At 48.4% G+C, this 16,575-nt stretch overlaps 1 protein-coding gene across 4 annotated transcripts; it reads right to left on the bottom strand.

Moving 5' to 3' along the window:
- Positions 1–327: 327 nt before the first annotated feature.
- On the bottom strand, positions 328–16,213 carry LOC121169976 (Golgi apparatus membrane protein TVP23 homolog B). 4 transcript variants are annotated; one of them, XM_041000822.1, is made up of 7 exons: positions 16,079–16,208; positions 12,026–12,108; positions 11,100–11,244; positions 5,400–5,489; positions 4,298–4,429; positions 2,332–2,460; positions 328–1,078 (listed from the first exon to the last, which is right to left on the bottom strand). In XM_041000822.1, exons 1-7 carry the CDS (start codon positions 16,088–16,090, stop codon positions 1,052–1,054), a joined length of 618 nt encoding a protein of 205 aa, XP_040856756.1. In that variant the 5' UTR covers positions 16,091–16,208; the 3' UTR covers positions 328–1,051. The 4 variants fall into 4 exon arrangements, with proteins under 4 accessions (XP_040856756.1, XP_040856757.1, XP_040856758.1 ...); XM_041000823.1 differs by lacking the exon at positions 2,332–2,460 and having other exon boundaries at positions 16,079–16,213; XM_041000824.1 differs by lacking the exon at positions 4,298–4,429 and having other exon boundaries at positions 16,079–16,211.
- Positions 16,214–16,575: the final 362 nt, after the last annotated feature.

Here is a 16,575-nt window from a genome sequence, read left to right as displayed (position 1 = left end):
AGAGCAACCACTCCAATCAAGACACTCAAATTTAACAAAATCTCTTTAAAAATGTTTAACAATGTAAATACATTCACAACATACTCTGCTCCAGTCAAGTTTACAGTACCTACAGCAAAATTTACAGATAGCCACAATAGTTTGTTGAATAAACATATCACCTTGTGTTAAGAAATGCCATTAATACAAATGCACGATTTACAATATCCCCCACAATAGCAAGAAAAAAATATATATTCCCCAAATGAAATATCTTTCAGGCATTTATCATGTCGAACATTTAAACTGAGTATTCTCATTATGACGTAAGGAAAAATACTCTTTTAGTGTGGTAAAAGACAGATTTTATTAGCTCTAAGCTCACTGAAGAGCTTCCAGGAAATTCCAGAGTGAACCCTGGCTATCCCTTCCAGACAATAAATACAACAGCAGCAACCTGGGAGTACCCCTTAAACATAAACCATGAGGATTCCACTAGTGTTTATCAGGCCTTAATTAAATGACTTACACCAAATAAAAAATAATTAGTTAACTAATAAAATATCACTGGGCCCAATTTGATATTTGCTTACGTACATCTAAGACAAGGAAATTCACCATGAAATGCATACTCAAAACTAACAGTTTTGTCTAGCTTTTACACAAGCCAAAGTGCCCACTCCTATCATGGAATCAAAATTACTTCTGAAAATAATCTATAGAAAGAATATGTAAACACACAGACTTTTGAAACAGCCACCCGTTTGGAAGGGATCCAAATGCACAGATTTCCATGACAAACACCTTCAGCAACCCGGGACACACTGGCATTATGGGACCACGTACACACACACGCATCAGAAAGCAACACTATCGAGCCCCGACTGCTAGAAAGAAAGCAAAGGCTGAAGACAAAAACTACCTTTCTGGTCTTAAAGTTTTAAGTGGAGAAACCAACCCGACACTCCTCTTTGCAACACGGCCTGAGAGCTCAAAGGTTCAGGCGGGATTTAATCTCTTCAGTTGCTCCCCGACGTCACAGGAACATAAGCTCTTCCTGCCACTCTTCTGCTCACGTAGTCTGATCACCTCCAGCATTCTGCAGAACAGAAACACAACAACTCCTCAGTTGTCTCGCTTCCCACCTGCCGCCTTCACGAAAGGCCCAGGAGCACAGGCCCAACGTGTGCGCAGGGCCCAGTGCTGCAGCACCAACGCCCAACGCCCCAGCCGAGCCACAAGGAAGGCGGCCGTGCTCAGGCAGGTCTCTTCCCGTTTGTCGCTGTGTCTTTCAAATAAAGATGTCTTTTTTAAAAGACAGAGAGAGAAGGTTTATTTAGAAGCCCAAGTTCAAGATGACGGTTAGCCATCTGTCCGGTAAGGGTGAGAAGTTGGCAATGGCACAGCCCATGCCAAGGACGGTCACAGGGGCAAGCCAGGAGGCAGGCGGGGTGGCTGGACTCTACCTTGGCCTAATAACCACCCCCTCATCAGCACCACCTGCTGCGGGCACGCTCTCAGGGATGAAGGCCCTCCCACCGGGTGCACCTTCTACATATTAAAACAGGATCCACGCCTCTAGACTGTTAGTGCCATGACTGTGACATCTAAGGTCCTGGATGAGCCAGGGAGCTCCACCATGTCCCAACGGTGGCAGCTCCATCTAAGTGTAACTCTTTGACCAGCAGCATCACCTAGACACTTCTCAGCAAAGAGTGGGACCCCCACACCCAGATCCAGGAAAAAGGACACACGAGAGTTGGAGTCCCACAACCCTGCGCCCAGCAGGTGCTCCTGGGGCACCTTCCAAGTCTGGGACCAACAGTCTTTTATAATACCACCTGCCCAGGTGACTGCACTAAACACACAGGAGGTGTGACTCACACGACCTAGTCATCAAAATGATTTAACTTCTGATACCCCTGCCTTAGACCCTCATCTGGAAGTACTGCAGTACAGTCCCTATGTTCTGGGGAGGCAAGTCCCACCTTCAGTGCCGGTTCCAGGTTGCTGTTAACGTGTACCTGGGGAAGCAGTGGTGAATCCCACCCCGACATGGGAGATCCAGATCAACACCCCAGCTCCTGCTTCATGCAAGCGTTTGTGAAATGAACAGGCAGATGGTAGCTTGCTCCCACGCTCTCCCCCTTCTCTCCCCACCCCTAGCCTGGTCCAGCCCCGGACACGGTGAACAGCTCAGGAGTGAGCCAGAGGATCTGTCTCTCTGCCTCTCAGAGAAACAAATTACACAAATCAATGACTTAAAATTTTTCATGAAAAGCAAACTCGGCTTAGAATTAGAAGAATTAGAAACCGTTGGATGAGTTCCCCATCGCATCCAGAAACACTTACTTGTCTCAAAAACTGCCTTCCAAGATACGAGGTTGCCATGTTGGTTAGATTCTTTCTGCTGCCCACTTTACACCTGATGTAGCCATACAAGTTGGCACCTTGCAGCACCACGCCCATTATAACCACTGCCTGGGACAAGGAGAAAGACAGCCTGTGGTGAATGATCTGAAACTGACCTTTCTCTACAGCAAACAGACAGACCCAGAGAGAAAAGGGGAGCTAGTAGTAGTCAGTAGGTTCGGCTGCTCCTTTTTTTAAAGATTTATTGCAAATTCAGATTTACAGAGAGGAAGATCTTCCATCTGCTAGTTCACTCCCCAAGTGGCCACAATGACCGGAGCTGGGCCAATCCGAAGCCAGGAGGTTCTTCCTGGTCTCCCATGCAGGTGCAGGGTCCCAAGGCTCTGGGTTGTGCTCCACTGCTCTCCCAGGTCACAAACAGGGAGCTAGAAGGGAAGTGGAGCAGCCAGGATACAAACCAGTGCCCATAGGAGATCCTGGCATATGCAAGGCAAGAACTTTAGCCTCTAGGCTACCGCGCCAGGCCCATAGGCCCAACTTCTTAAACATGAAAAGAGTCAAAAGTAAATAGACCTTCATGTTCTTTTTGAAAATATGACCCAACCAATGGGGCAGTGGTTTAACTACTACCCGGAACTCCCTCTTTCCCTGTCAGAGTGTTCTGCCTCAAGTCCTGGCTCTGCTCTCCATTCCAGCCTCCTGCTCAGGCATGCTTGGAGGCGGCAGGTAAGGGCTCACATAGCTGGGCCTGTCACCCACATGGGAGACCTGGACGCTGCTCCCAGCACCTGCTTCCGGCTGTAACAGTGCCATCTACTGTGGGCATTGGGGAGTGCACCAGCTGGGGAGTGTATCCACAGCAGATTAAGGTTCCAGCAGATAGAAGATCAGTATCTCTCTCTCTCTCTCTCTTTTCTTGTCTTTTAAATAAATTAAGTAATTTAAACAGAAAATATTGGGGCTGTCATTGTGGTACAGCACAGTAAGCCACCACCTGCAATACCAGCATCCCATTCGCATGCTGGTTCACACCCTTGCTGCCCCATTTCTAATTTGGCTTCTACTAATCTACCCAGGCAGTCAGCAGCAGATGGCCAAGGCCCTGAACCCCAGACACCAGGAGACCCTGATAAGGCTCCTGGCTGCTGGCTTCCAGCTGTCCCAGCCTTGGCCTTTGCGCCCATATGGGGAGCAAACCAGCAAACGAAAGATGTCTGTACCTCTGCCTTTCAAATAAATGCAATATATGTATATATTAAAGAAAAAAGAAACAGCTCCGTGCTTATGACTTGGGAAGGCAGCGGAGGATGGTCCAGGTCCGTGGGCCCTGCACCCACTTGGCAGACAGCAGCATCATCTCCTGTTCCCGTACTCTTCTAGAACCTTCCTACTTCACCGTCAAGAGGCAGAACGCCATTCTCTTTCTCCTGAATGAGCGTGACTGGCAAACGTGACACTGTGACATCTTCGACTAGGCTGTAAAAAGCGATTCAGGTACAAGAGGCCACCACCCTGCAGTCAGGAAGGCCAGAGGCACTCCTGCAGGGGGCCTGCCTCACGGCCTGCAACCACTCCAGCTCCTGTCTGCCCAGGCCAGAATCCCCCCCAGCACAGCCCTTCCCAAGGTCCAGAGCAGCTGAGAGGGAATCAAATTCCTTTTATTGTGGCTGTAAGCATCAAATTTTGAGGTGACACACTAACTCATCAAACCAGGTTGCCAACCAGCATTTTTATTAAAAGAACACTGTTATAACCTGGAAAACGGGTGCAAGGGGTCTTCCACGGGTTCTATTGTCTAGCACTCGGAGAAGAGCAGAGTCGGAAAACAACGGGGAAGCTGCCTACAAGACAGGCCCCTCGTGTTACAGAGCACAGGTGGTCACTTGCTAGGATTTCCTATCCGCGGTCTCCATGGAGTATTCCAAAATGCCACGGGGATGCTCACCAACCACTTGACCCTGAAGGAGAAGAGGGCGCTGAAGGCGAAGATGACCCAGAGCAGCGGACAGGCAATCAGCCCGAGCCAGAACATCCTGGACTCAGCCTCCGAGACGGCCTCACCTTCCTCAGAGGATGCCTACACAGCAAAGACAGGACAAAACCAAAAAACACACCACGTAATTCCAATCGATAGTTTAACATTTTTTTAAAAGGACCTATTTATTTTTATTGGAAAAACAGATATTCAGAGAAGAGGAGGAGACAGAGAGGAAGAGCTTCCATCCGCTGATGTGAAGTGAGCACATCCAAGTGAGCACGGCGGCTGGAGCTGAGCCAATCCAAAACCAGGAGCCAGGAACTTCTTCTAGGTCTCCCAGGTGGGTGCAGGGTCCCAAGGCTTTGGGCCGTCCTTGACTGTTTTCCCAGGCCACAAGCAGGGAGCTGGATGGGAAACGGGACTAGTGGGCTATGAACAGGTGCCCATAGGAGATCCCAAAACGTTCAAGGCAAGGACTTTAGCCGCAAGGCTATTGCACCAGGCCCCCTGTTCTTTTTTTTTTCAAAAGATTTATTTATTTTTATTGGAAAGTCAGATATACAGAGAAGAGGAGAGACAAAGAGGAAGAACATTTTTAATAAAAGCATTTCACTCTCAAATTGAGTGCTGGGCAGAGCTCAGCGGGGTTTCTCTCCCATCAGGCCCCTGGCTCTTACAGATCTGTGCTCTGTTTCTTTCTCCAGCTGTGTGTCAGCTCCCTCTTCACGTACCCCTCCCTGGTTCACGCTGCGCCAACTGCAAGCAGCCCAGCACCCTCCAAGCAGCCCAGCACCCTCCAAGCAGCCCAGCATCCTCCAAGCAGCCCAGCATCCTCCAAGCAGCCCAGCATCCTCGCACATCCCCTCTGAGGACTCTATCCCCACACCTGCTTTGTGTTTGCTCCGAACTGGACCAAAACAATGCATTCAGTTTCATGATAGTTCATTACTGATATGTCTGGTGACACAGGGTAGTGCATTCAGTCTTGAATACTCTTAAATAATGAATGTAATCTAAATGTAATTTATCAAATGATACTACTTAATAAGGGAGAAAAGAATCAGCTTACCTTCCTGGATTCAAACACCCAATGGCTCTTTCCATCTTCATCAATATGATTCCACCAACGTAAGCCTACCATCAATCTACCTGTGACATTCTGGAAGAAACGTAATATACACTTAAAAAACCCACTGGAAGGTCATACCTTAGTGTCACATTTCCCCCCCACAAAACTCTCTACCCAGCTAATAAAAAAACGGTTGGTTATCCAGCAGGCCTGGCTACAAGACCAGCAGGGGTGAAGGCGAGAGGCTAACAAGTATACCCCCAAGCACGAGGCCAGCTCCTTCCCCTCGCTCTGTGTCCAGTTCCTGACTCCCCACGCCCTGTCTTCACATGCAGTGACTTACGCTTCCCCGCACATCTGACTGTAGCTACTTACACTTTACCACTGTAGATGGCTACAAATGGTAACAGCCACCAGCCTTCACTCAACCCCTGAAACACCGCAACTTGTTTTCTTGCTTATTAAAGTGACAAATTACTCTGGCAGCTTTCTCAGCTGCTAGACATCAGGACTAAAGTGTACCAGCGGTACAGGTAGGTGCCACCTGTTCCTCCAGGAGCTTCAAGCGTCAAGGAGAAGAGAGGAAAGCACCCACGTGCCAATGTGTCGTCACTACGTGCAGCACATGCTGGGAAGGAGACGCACTGGAAGCTACAGTGCAACAGGGGAAATGTGCTCAGTCCCTCAAAAAGTCAACATTTGGGGATAAAACTTGATGAAATCTTAGGACTCAATAATACAGAGAGTGCTTCTTTAGTGGTATCCACTAAGAGATTCGGGGATTCTATGAACTCAGAAAAATCATACCTTTATTTTCACTAACGCCCGCCTGAAAACTGGCATGTTACACATACAGACAACAAATCATGAATGTGAATAGAATTAATACCCAAATCTGTCGCAATAAGAACTACATATAATTTTCACTTTGTGGGCCCGGCATGGTGGCCTAGCAGTTAACGTCCTCACGTTTCACACGCCAAGACCCCATAAGGATGCTAGTTCTAATCTCGGCAGCCCCGCTTCCCATCCAGCTCCCTGCCTGTGGCCTGGGAAAGCAGTCGAGGAGGGCCCTGTACCCGCGTGGGAGATCCGGAAGAGGATGTGGATTCCCAGCTCTGGATCAGCACAGCACCAACCACTGCGCTCACTTGGGGAGTGAACTACCGGACGGAAGATCCTCTCTGTCTCTCCTCCTCTCTGTATATCTGACTTTGCAATAAACATAAATAAATCTTTCAAAATATATATATATACATAATTTTCATTTTGTACAATACTTACACTGCTGTGTCAAAATTCTGTTCATGCTTATCATTGTTTTGAAATGTTAGTTTTAAGTCCTGTCAATGCACTCATAAAGAAATTTCATATGCTAAGTCAGAAACTCATATTTTCAATACTTTTAATTATATAATCATAGTCACTCCTTGGTACCACCGGGGGAGTGGTTCTAGGATTCCCCTACAGACAACAAAATACGTGGTGGCTCAACTTCTTTATATGAAATGGCACCTTATTACGTCTGACCTACACACATCTTCCCAAATACCTTATCTCTTAATTACGTGAGGCACCTAATACTCAAGCAGTGTGCCATCTACACAGCTTCCTACTGTATTGTTTGTGGAGTGGTGACAAGGAAAGTCTGTATTATGTTTAGTACAGACGCAAATTATTTCCTTCACATATTTTCAGGCTGTGGTTGGTTGATTCCATGGCTGTAGAACCAGCAGATAGGGTGGGCTATGTTTCAACATAAATGACTCTCTCTGTGGCCTTATGTATTTTCTTACATATTTGAAAACACTGCTCATGGTTTCATGAGACGATGAAAGAAGTCTGTGGCATAAGACAGATTAGAAATTCTTGTATGAAGGTGATGAGGGAGTGTCAAGAACATTTCAGACACAGTCGTAGACTCAGAAGCCTCGAGCTAGAAAGTAAAATGCATGGGTTTATGAGACATGGAGCCCAACTGGATAAGGAGACAACACTCATGTCGGGCTTGCTCAAGCAAAATACAGTGATCCAAAACGCACAGAAGGGAATACCTATGCAAAAAGCAGTGTTGTGGGGGATGGAAGATGACAAGTATTTTACATGCGCTGGATTCAAGGTGTCTTCCACACAGTCATAAGAAACTAGAACAAATGGAGACGACGGTAGCTGGGCAGACAAACTTGGATGGAGATGGGCATCTGGGACCCCGCATATAGAGCAGCAACAGAAACCAGTGGCAGGGATGGCCGTGCCCAGCAAGGGAACACGGAGGGCAAAGACCCCAATTCCATCCTGGAGATGTGAGCCCTGAAAGGCTGAGTGAAAGAGAAAGGCTGGCGGGACACTCCTGGACAGCCCTTCCATGCTCCCACTTCCCAGCACTCTACTTTCTGCCTTTGTGAGTTGGTCTGTCCTGACACCTCCAGGATTCTTGATTTTAGAACTTTCAGCCCTGAGTGGTCCAGACTTTCACTCTTTCTGGCCAAAACTCAAAAGAGCCTGCAGCATCTTGTTTTTGTTCTAAACACAGTTTTAGATACATTCCAGAGCTTGGCACAGCCATTAAGGTCTAAGTTATCTTTACACTTTCAAGGTTTTTTTAAACCAAGACATTTAGCAAATTTTTACTTTGGGTTTTTTGTTGTTTGTTTGTTTCTGTTGTTGTTTGGTTTTCAGGTTTTTTTTTCTTTTTTGTGTGATGTCGGCAACCACTTTTTAATTACTTTCTAGCTGTACTGACTAGAAAATGAATGCTTTTGCAAATTTATCTGCATTTCCTTCAGAGTGGTATTTAACCAGTTTTTGGAAATGATCCACAGACATTCTCTGTACATAAAAAGTGCTAAACACTGCTTAATTACCTTTGCTAATTATTCCTTTCCACCAGTCGTCACTTTTGGGTTGCATCTTATCCGGAGTGATGACTTGTCAGGCCTACTAACACAGTGTTCCTTCCATCTTTCTCTAGTATTTCTAATGTTCTTCACGATGCACATTTTGATCCATCATTTTATTCTGCAAAAGACCCTCACTGTGAGTCATAAAATGAGCTTTTGAGGGTTTGTACCCAGGGCTTTCCATCCTGATTTCTCTTTCATCTGATAATAATCCCAAGTTTCTTTTGATCTGAACTGATTTGATGTTATCTTTGTTTTAATTCTTACAAATATTGATATTTTAGTTTGACCTTTTTGCTTGGACCTTTTTTTTTTTTTAAAGATTTATTTTATTTTTATTGGAAAGGCGGATATACAGAGAGGAGAGACAGAGAGGAAGATCTTCCGTCCAATGATTCACTTCCCAAATGAGCCACAATGGTGATGTTATGCTGATCCGAAGCCAGGAGCCTCTTCCGGGTCTCCCACGTGGGTGTAGGGTCCCAAAGCCTTGGGCCGTCCTCGACTGCTTTCCCAGGCCACAAGCAGGGAGCTGGATGGGTAGTGGAGTAACTGGGATATGAACTGGCACCCATATGGGATCCCGGGTGCGCAAGGCGAGGACCTTAACCACTGCGCCACCGCGCCGGGCCCTAGACCTTTATTTTTTTAAGATTTAATTTTTATTATCTATTTGAAAGACAGAATTATACAGCGATAGATCCATCTTCCACCTGCTGGTTCACTCCCCAAATGGCCGCAACAGCTGGAGCTGAGATGAGCTGAGCTGAAGCCAGGAGCTTCTTCCAGGTCTCCCACATGCGTGCTGGACCCCAAGCAGCTGGGTTATCCTCTGCTGCTTTCCCAGACTTCTACCTTAGCAGAGAACTGTGTTGGGAGAGAAACAGCAGGACTTGACCAGTACTATATGGTTTGCCAGCACTGTAAGCAGGAGCTTAACCCACTATATGCTTTCCCAACTCCATTTAGTAATTTCTCTTAATTGCTCAGATAACTGTAATTAATTTTCACAAAAATAAACAGGTGACAATTTTTTTAAGTCCACATTTTAAAATCCTACAAGAAAGTATACTATTTGGAGACCTCATTGCTAATCCTCAACTGGCTAATCCTCCATCTCCAAGTGCAGCATCCCAAATACATACTGGTTCATATCCTGACTGCTCCACTTTCCATCCAGCTCTCTGCCTATGGCCTGGGGAAGCGGAGGAGGATAGCCAAGTACTTGGGACCCTGCACCCATGTGAGAGACCTGGCAGTAGTACCTGGCTCTTGGCTTTGGACTGGCTCAGCTCTAGCCATTGCAGCCATCTGGGGGAGTGAACCAACAGACGCAAGATCTTTCCTCTCTGTCTCTCCCTCTCTCTGTAAATCTGCCTTTCCAATGAAAATAAATAATAAAATCTTAAAAAAAAAAAAGTAAACATACTATTTTGGTCACGGTTTCAAAAGTCCTAAACACAGAAGGATTTGGTTTTAAGAGCTTGGCAATTACCAGGAAAACCAATTGAAGGCCATGCTTTACTAGCCTCAGCAGAAATTCAATGAATAACAAAAAGAAACATGGATGCAAACCTGTGACCAAGATACATAATTCTAGAGCATAAAGCAACACAAGAAATTCAAAAAAACACAAAGCAAAGAAGAATGGCCGGAAGGTGGGGCAATAGGCAAAGGCGGCCGTGATGCCAGCATCCCATACAAGCACCACTTTTGAGTCCTGGCTGCACCTGCTTTCCAATCCATCTCCCTGCTAACGCACCTGAGACAGAGCAGAAGCCAGCCCACACACTTTGGGCCCCTTCTACTCATTTGGTTCACCAGAATCGAGTTTCTGGTTTCTGGCTGGTCGCATTCTGGCCACTGCCTAGGGAGTTCATCAGCAGATGAAAGATCTCTCTCTCCCTCTGTATCCCTGCCTTTTAAATAAATAATCAGTTTTTAAAAGAAAGAAAAAGAAAACAGACCTTTGAGATCGTCCTTCTCCACATTATGAAACCTTGGAAAACTGGCCACCTCCTAACCAACAACTTTTGACACTTTTAAGAATTAAAAGTTCTAAAACCAGCCAGGGTAGCACCTGCCAACAGATTTCACTTGAATCGGTGCGCATGTCTCTAAGAGTCCAAAATTAGCCCTTGATATGTTTTCCCCCATCATTTTCTCTTGCTCCCCTCTCTCCCCTCCAGCAGGATTTCTTGACCTTGACATAACTGACATTGTGCTTCAGATAACTGTTGTAGAATCATCTGGCCCCTGGGCGTCCTATGATGTTGAGCAGCATGCCAAGTCTCTACACACCAGGTCACACCCCCCTCCTCCCCCAGGTAGGACAATGAAAAATGTCTTTGGGGATTCTGATAAATGTCCACTGGCCCTGGCTTAAAAGCACGGCCCTACAGAGCCCATGGGAGCCTTTGCAAACAGTGGACACTCCTTCAGCATCTACGGAAAAACCCACAGCTGACTGAAGTACAGCCAACTGGAGGGCTTAGAGGCAATGCGTAAGTCCGCGGCTGCCAGTCAGAGAGAGAGAGAGAGAGAGAGAGAGAGAGTGTGTGTGTGTGTGTGTGTGTGTGTTTTAACTGTAAAGCAGGTGCAGGCTGACACACAGTAGGTCGACTCAATGGTAGAATAATATGTGTAACATCTGACACACCTAGCAGTTTAACATAGAGGAGGCCTGATGTGACCAGGTTAATTAAAACGAACGCAAACCCGAGTTCCTATCTCATATTCTTTGTACATCATTCAATCTCACAGTAAATATGATTTGAAAAGTAAAGCAACAAAAACCTACCTTCACTGCCCAAAAGTCACATGACAACAACAAGATAATTGTCACCATACAGGCAATAAAGCTGCTGCTGAGTAATTCACAGAGCAGATACACTACAATTGCACTGACTCGAAAGAACAAATGGAAAAATGATGCCACTGGATGTCTGAAAACCAAAACATAATAAAAAGAAATGCAATTACATTCTGTGACAGGTACGGGTATAGATGACAAGGCGTTCGCCCCAGCATAACCATGAACAATTTGCCAAAACAAAAGAGATGAACTGAGAAAGAAGCCAAGTGCCTGTTTCTCTTCCCTTCCGTCCCACCACGGGAATAGGCCCTGCTGTCACGGGAGATCACTGCCGTAAGCGTGACTTCAACATCACAGTGAGCAGGAACTTTCAACAAGATACACAATGACTACCTGGCCTGGAGAGATCAATCACACCTTCAAGTTGGAATTCTGTTTTTACACGATGCCAAAAGAATCTAGAAGGTCCGAAAATCACTTTTTTCCGGCTTTATTCATTCACATACCAATCATTCCTCATTGAAAAGTGTACAATATATTAAAGGTTTTTAATATATTCATGCAGGTGTTCAGGCACTAGTTCACTTCAAATTTTGATCACCCCAAAAAGATATTCTGTACCCATTTGCAGTCACTCCCCATTTATCCTCAAGCCCTTCAGCCCTAGGCATCCATAAGCTATTTTCCGTCACACACAATTCTGGATATTTTCCATAACTAAAATCACACTGTATGTGGTCCTGATGACTGGCACTGGGTATGATGTTTCCGTGGCTCTGGCAGAACGCGGTTTCCTTGAGAACATTTTCTCAGAGAACTAAATATGGACTCGACGCATGTTTCCCACTTCCGTGACATCTACAGACAGAGCAGCACTGAGCACTGGCAACCCGCACGACTTCCCCTCATACCTGATTTTGGATTTTCTTGGTTTGTTAGTTGACTCCTCCTCTGCATCAAAAAGGGAAACATCCTCCGTGTCATCGTTACTGTCCTGGTAGGAAAATTAAATATTCATGAGACAGAATAAAAGTCAGCATTTGGATGCTGCCTACATGCCAGGACACAAGTTTATAAAGGCAGAGGACAAAATGGCCACGTGGTCACAGCCATCAAGAATTCACAACCTAGGGAGAGGACACGGGCAGGTCCTCCAGCCCCATCCCAACCGCCTGGCAGAAGGCCTACGGGGTACCACCTCCATCCTGACTGCTGGGCAGCCAACGGCTCTGAGAACCCTTGTGTGTGAGAGCTACTCTGCTTGCTAAAAGAATGGGCAAATAAGTCAAGGAAGCATTTGATCAGCTCTAACAGACTACCTTCAGCGCCAGGACAACCCCAAGCAGCGGAGCAAACCCGGGCTGAGAAGAGATCATGTCCCTTGGAGGGCTCTGGGGGGGCGTTCATCACTTGGGCCTTGATCCCCCAGACCTGCTGCTCACTCCAGCTTCTCAGTCAAGGATGCAGGAATTCAAGGGCATGGGAAAGAGCGAGCCCAGCAGGTCACACAGTAAGCGAAGGGTAGGAGAAGCACACCGGGCACTAAGGCTGGTAAAGGTTACAGATTCAGATAGCAGCGGTTCTCAACGTTGACTACACACCAGAATGCTCAGGAATAGTAAAATGACAAAAAAAAAAAAAAAAACCAATAACCTAGTCCCTACTTCCAGAGGATCAGATCCAACTGCTCTGAGGTATGGCCTGGGCATCTGGCAAACTTCCAGGGAATGCACACACGCAGCCGAGGCTATGGAATAAAACCTGCGGCTCTCTGCTCTTGACCAACAATTCCTGGGCACCTTTCCATGTCAGACCACACCATTCCCCTCCTCAACACCCACAGCAGTCACCCATCACCAACCTGCCCCTGCCCACCTCCTAGGCCACTTTCCTTTCATTAACCAAAGACCTCCTTCTCAATCCTGCCCCAGATACCCAGGCTCCCATTCCCAGAACCAGGGATTACAGCAAAAAGGAATTTTTTAATTGACTGAAGGGTCTTGACCTAGGGCGATTCCTGGGTTATCCAGATGTGCTCAAGGACTTGACTACAAGAACCCTTGTAAAGAGGGACACGGGAGGTGCAGGGTCAGAGATGATGATGGCCTGGCACAGTAGGCTAGTGGCTAAAGACCTCGCCTTGCACGCACCTGGATCCCATATGGGTGCCAGTTTGTATTCCAGCTGTTCCATTTCTCTGCCAGCTTCCTGCTTGTGGCCTAGAAAAGCAGTCAAGGCTGACCCAAAGCCTGGGGAACCTGTGCCCACATGGGAGACCCAGAAGAAGCTCCTGGTTCCTGGCTTTGGATCAGCTCAGCTCCAGCTATTGCAGTGACTTGAGGAGTGAGCCAGCAGATGGAAGATCCTTCTGTCACTCCTCTATAAATCTACCTTTCCAATAATAAATAAATCTTTAAAGAAAACAAAGCAAGTAGAGATGAGAGATCTGAACATGCTACATGGAAGAAGAAGCGACCATGAGCCAAGAAGCCGAGGCAGCCTCCAGGGGCTGAGACAAGACCCTCCTCGCGGCCATCCAGAAGGAATAACACTGCCCACATCTTGATCTAACACCCTGATACTCCGGATATCTGACCAGATTTTTTTTAAGACACTTTGTTTTAAGGTACATTTAGTAATCTGTTTTCATAATTCCGAGACTGGCCGCCTTTTTGAGTAAAGAAACACATCCCACTTGTATCCACTGGGTCCATTTATTTATTTATTAAGATTTGTTTTTATTGGAAAGGCAGATATACAGAGAGGAAGAGAGACAGAGAGGAAGATCTTCCATCCATGGGTTCACTCCCCAAGTGGCTACAACAGCCAGAGCTGAGCCAATCTGAAGCCAGGAGCCAGGAGCTCTTCTAGGTCTCCCATGCGGGTGCAGGGTCTCAAAGCTTTGGGCCATCCTCCACTGCTTTCCCAGGCCACAAGCAGGGAGCTGGATGGGAAGTGGAGCAGCTGGGATTAGAACCGGCGCCCATTTGAGATCCCGGCGTGTTCAAGGCGAGGCTTTTAACCACTAGGCTATCACACCGGGCCCACTGGGTCCTTTTAGACCTGTGATTCCTCTTCCTAGCAGCACGCCTCTGTCCTACCGTTTGAAAGCCCGGCAGCTTCTCACACATTCAGCAAATACTGAGTGCTTGCTAACTGCTGAGCCCGCAGGCACAGGCCAAGGCGGGGACACACAACCCTGTACTCACGGAACTGCTTTTATGCAGAAGATAGAGACCACGACACAACACATATGAGAGCAACACCAGGAATACTGAACTCGAGATGCCAGTAAAAGATTTTGCTTTTTCCCAGAGACGCTGAGAGAACCATTAATGCCCTGTAAACAACAGAGAACGGACATGCTCTGACTCACATGAAAAGTCTGGCTTCTTGTATTAAGAACTTGCAGGGTGGCGCGACAAAGGCACAAAGCAATGGCACTGCTGAGGGAGGGCTCCCCATGGAGCCTGGTGCCGCGTGGACCGAGCGGAGTTAGCGGAAAGTGGGAAGACGGAGAACAAGCTTTAAAGCACAGCTGATGCGGTCTGCCGACTTGAATTTGGAGGGTAAGAGAACGGCACTCAGGGAAGAGTCTGAAGTTTGGTCCCCAACATCCCAACAGGGTCAAGACGCCAATGACGGGGTGTGGGTACCCCGAGGTGAGGTGTCCAGCAAGGTGAGAAGAACAGGCCAGGAGTGACACGGGACGGGAGGTGAACCTGGGGAACAGTCTCCAGGAGGGAGCCCAAGGATTGCTTACAAGATGCGATTGCAAAGTGGCCAGTCTCTTTTGAACAGATCACAGCTCAGTCAGCGCAGAGGAAGGGGAAGGCACTCAGACGAGAACGCACGACAGAGAATACAAGACTTCGGGAGGAGTCCCAGGCGGCTGTTCTGAGAGCCAAAGACGGCGTGAGAGGCGCGAGGGCACAGGAGTCCCGAAGACAGGGAAAGCAAAGCATGTTTATACCCTGGCGGTGTGAACAAGCTTTCAAGAAAGAAGACTGACATGCAGGAAAAGAGAGCCGCTGGAGCCAAGTTTCCCAGCAGGCAAGAGGGGATGAGAACCAAAGGGAGACAGGCTGTCAAGTCCAGCTGCCCCAGAGGAACGCAAGTATGGGGCGATGCTGGGCCAAGATGCAGAAGAGCAAAAAGGCGGTGTGAAAACTCCCCTGGGATGGGGGTCAATTCCTCGGCGAAACAGGGTTGCGAGAGTGGCGAAAGCAAGAAAAGCTGACAGTCTAAAAGACGCTCTGACAGTGGCCCACGACCGTGGAGACGTGGAGGACACGACCGCCCACCTGAAGTTCCCCCGCGCAGCAGCTTCAGAAGTGACAACAGCCTCCCCCCAGTCAGGAGACAGAGAGCTCCGATCTTAAGAGTCCTGGGATTGTTCTCGAGTCCACGGCAGTACTTTTTAGGATCCTAAATCCTAGCTGTGCTAGCTGCAGGTGGTTCACAGCTGATGGCTGTTCCGTTCACAACCCTCTCCCTGGGCCTACAACAGTTCCGTGGAATACAGTGATCTCTCAAGAAATTATGTGTTAAACGAAAAAAAAAAAAAAAAGAAAGAAACCTTGGTGAAAATATAAACAACCACTGTAAAAAAGCAAGAGATTCAGTTATGCAGAACCCTTGACCGTGAGGCTCTGGCGGGGTCCTCCGTGCCTACAATGACCACCACGCGCCCCTCATTGGGGCTGGTCTCGGGGGTCGCCCCCAGGTACCCCGATCCACGCTCGGGGGGCCACAGGCTCCTGGACAGGCCCCAAGCTGGCCCTGCCCGCCGGACACCTGTCCACAGCCCCCGCACGCCCGCCGGGCCACACCGCGCTCCTCCGCGTAGGTGACGGGGCCACACGCGGAAACAACCACCCTCACCCCAGAACGTGCCCCTGGACGCCCCCACGACCCTGACAAGGCCAGCCCCTCGGCCAGCTCCACCGCCCACCGCCCCTCACCTGGGACAACATGGCGAGCCTGCGCCGGCCCCACTTCCGGGAGCCACGTCAGCGCCACAGCCCCCGGGTCCGGGTCGGAACCGACGCAAACTCGTCCCTACAGGCTGGGAGGCAGGGGCCGATAGACAAGGACACTTCCGCTAGGAGGTGCGTCGCGGGAGGAGTGACTCCGGGTGAGGGCGCGCACGGGCGGAGCTACATGGGGGCGGGGCTGGGAAGAGACAAGAAGAGCGAACCGGCGTGAGCGGAGCGGCTATGGGGCGGGGCTAAGCGGGGACGGGGCGAGGTGCGCATGGGCGAAGCGACTATGGGGCGGGCATGAGGGTGGAGCCACATGGGGCGGAGCTAAGCGGGGACGGAGCAAGATGCCTGGAGAGGCGTGAGCGGAGCGGCTACGGGGCGGAGCTACGTGGGGGCGGGGCTAATCGTGGGCGGAGCGAGTTGCCAAGAGCAGCAAGGGCGGAATCAAAGATGTAAGATGTTGCCCAGGAGTAAGG

The sequence above is a fragment of the Ochotona curzoniae genome, unplaced genomic scaffold, assembly GCF_017591425.1.
Source record: "Ochotona curzoniae isolate NIBS_2020 unplaced genomic scaffold, NIBS_Ocur_1.0 scaffold_2453, whole genome shotgun sequence".
NCBI classification, from domain to species: domain Eukaryota; kingdom Metazoa; phylum Chordata; class Mammalia; order Lagomorpha; family Ochotonidae; genus Ochotona; species Ochotona curzoniae.
This window is presented reverse-complemented; position numbering and strand designations above follow the sequence as displayed.